Source organism: Egretta garzetta, unplaced genomic scaffold (genome assembly GCF_000687185.1).
Source record: "Egretta garzetta isolate BGI_Z169 unplaced genomic scaffold, ASM68718v1 scaffold260, whole genome shotgun sequence".
In the NCBI taxonomy this organism is placed as follows: domain Eukaryota; kingdom Metazoa; phylum Chordata; class Aves; order Pelecaniformes; family Ardeidae; genus Egretta; species Egretta garzetta.
Window position 1 is genome coordinate 88504 of NW_009258662.1, and position 1722 is coordinate 90225.

The window sequence follows — 1722 nt, forward strand, 5'->3', positions numbered from 1 at the left end:
TTAGGTTGGACATTAGGAAAAACTTCTTCCCCGAAAGGGCTGTCAGGCTCTGGAATGGGCTGCCCAGGGAGGTGGTCGAGTCCCCATCCCTGGAGGTATCTAAAAGAAGGATGGATGAGGTGCTGAGGGCCAGGGTTTAGTGGTGGGATGGCAGGGTTAGGTTAAAGGTTGGACTCGATGATCTTAAAGGGCTTTTCCAACCAAAGCGATTCTGTGATTCTATGTGACACCACCGAGAAGCACGGGCTTGCAGGACAAGCGCCGGCAGCACGCTTTGCTTTCCCACTTTCAGATCAGGATGGGTACCACACAGGGGTATTCCCTTACCGATACCGAAGTTTGCTCTTCTCTGGTAATTGCCACTGAGATGTGGTACTTCAACAAAGTCATCTGCAACCAGCACCGTATCAAACTCCAGGCCTTTGGCTTGGTGGACAGTACCAATTAGGTAATCTGTAACCAGTGCATGTGGGGACCAAGAAGGAAAAAAAAAGGTCATCACAGCAAAAATGGTATTTTTCAGTTCTCAAGGCAGCGAGTCAAACGAAATTATTTCATTCTGCATTCATTTCATTCCTCCCCAAATATAAATCAGAAGCAAAGCACCTCAGTCGGGAATCTAGCCTGCTGAAGACAACATCCCTGCCAAGGAAAGTGCCTGGTTGTCAGCAGCCTGAGCCCCAGCCCCATCTCCCAAAGAGCAATGCTCTTTTTTTGGTGAATTTTTGACTTGATTGCTTTTCCCCCTCCCCAAATGTTAATCAGCAAGTTACAGGGCAACTACAACAGGGATCCACCAAAGCAGGATAAAGTCCTAGGGCTTTCCAACTGCAGGAAATACCATCACCAAAGGTTTATTTGCCTCTAGCAAAGTCACACTAAGCATTAAGGTGGCAGATTCATTGCGCTGAACTCCCCCTGGAGTCCCAGATGTACCCCAAAAGCTGCTGTTCAACTTCCTTCCTCCCTAAAAGACTGACTTGATCCAAATCAAGTTTTTGCAGAACGAGGTGGATTCAGCACTGAAGCTAGATTGAAAAAAAGACCTGGATTTGATCCTCTCTTGAAGACACAGCTTGGCTTTACCTGCCATGGCTTCACACGACACGTGGCTGCTCTCAATCTTCTGCACCAGCTCAGGGATCCGCTCTTTGTATTTGTCCACTATCGCAATCTTCACTTCCAGGTCTTTGTCATCAACGTGCTCCGCATATTCCTTTAAACCGAGGAAGCCCTGAGTTTCTTCCCATTTTCTGATAAAGGAGTCATTTATAACAAGGTTTGCTGAAAAGAAAAGTAGCAGATGATATGAGTTTTATTTGTCAGGCACATATAATGGCATCGTTCAATTCTAATCAAATTTCAGAGTAAGTATTTGGGAAGGCAAGTGTGGGGCAGCGGATGGACCGCTGCTGTGGGACGCAGGGGCTCGGGGTGTCCTCCTCCCTCTGTGATGGGTGCTTTTCACTCGGGATTTTCTCTTTACTAATGCAAAACACCATCAGAACTTGAGGCTCTCATCAGGGTGGGTAGTTTCACAAAACAGCGTCGCTTTGAGATACAGCGCTGACGCGCTATGGAAGGTAGGGAAGTTTAAGGAGCTCGGGAGAGAGCAGCTGGCAAACATAGAATAGAATCATAGAATCATAGAATCGCTGTGGTTGGAAAAGACCTTTAAGATCATCGAGTCCAACCTTTAACCTAACCCTGCCACCCCACCAC

The 1722-nt window shown here is 47.2% G+C and overlaps 2 protein-coding genes across 4 annotated transcripts in view; one reads left to right on the forward strand and one right to left on the reverse strand.

Moving 5' to 3' along the window:
• The window catches only part of IL15RA (interleukin 15 receptor subunit alpha), an 18182-nt gene that overhangs the window by 11459 nt on the left and 5001 nt on the right, over positions 1–1722 (forward strand). The window lies entirely within an intron of this gene.
• Positions 1–1722, reverse strand: part of FBH1 (F-box DNA helicase 1) — a 39661-nt gene that overhangs the window by 3521 nt on the left and 34418 nt on the right. For all 3 annotated transcript variants that reach the window (XM_035903882.1, XM_035903881.1, XM_035903883.1), the window contains 2 exons: positions 1087–1284; positions 328–453 (listed from right to left, as the gene is read on the reverse strand). In XM_035903882.1, coding sequence (XP_035759775.1) covers positions 328–453; positions 1087–1284 — 324 coding nt within the window. The remainder of the gene's footprint in view (positions 1–327; positions 454–1086; positions 1285–1722) is intronic.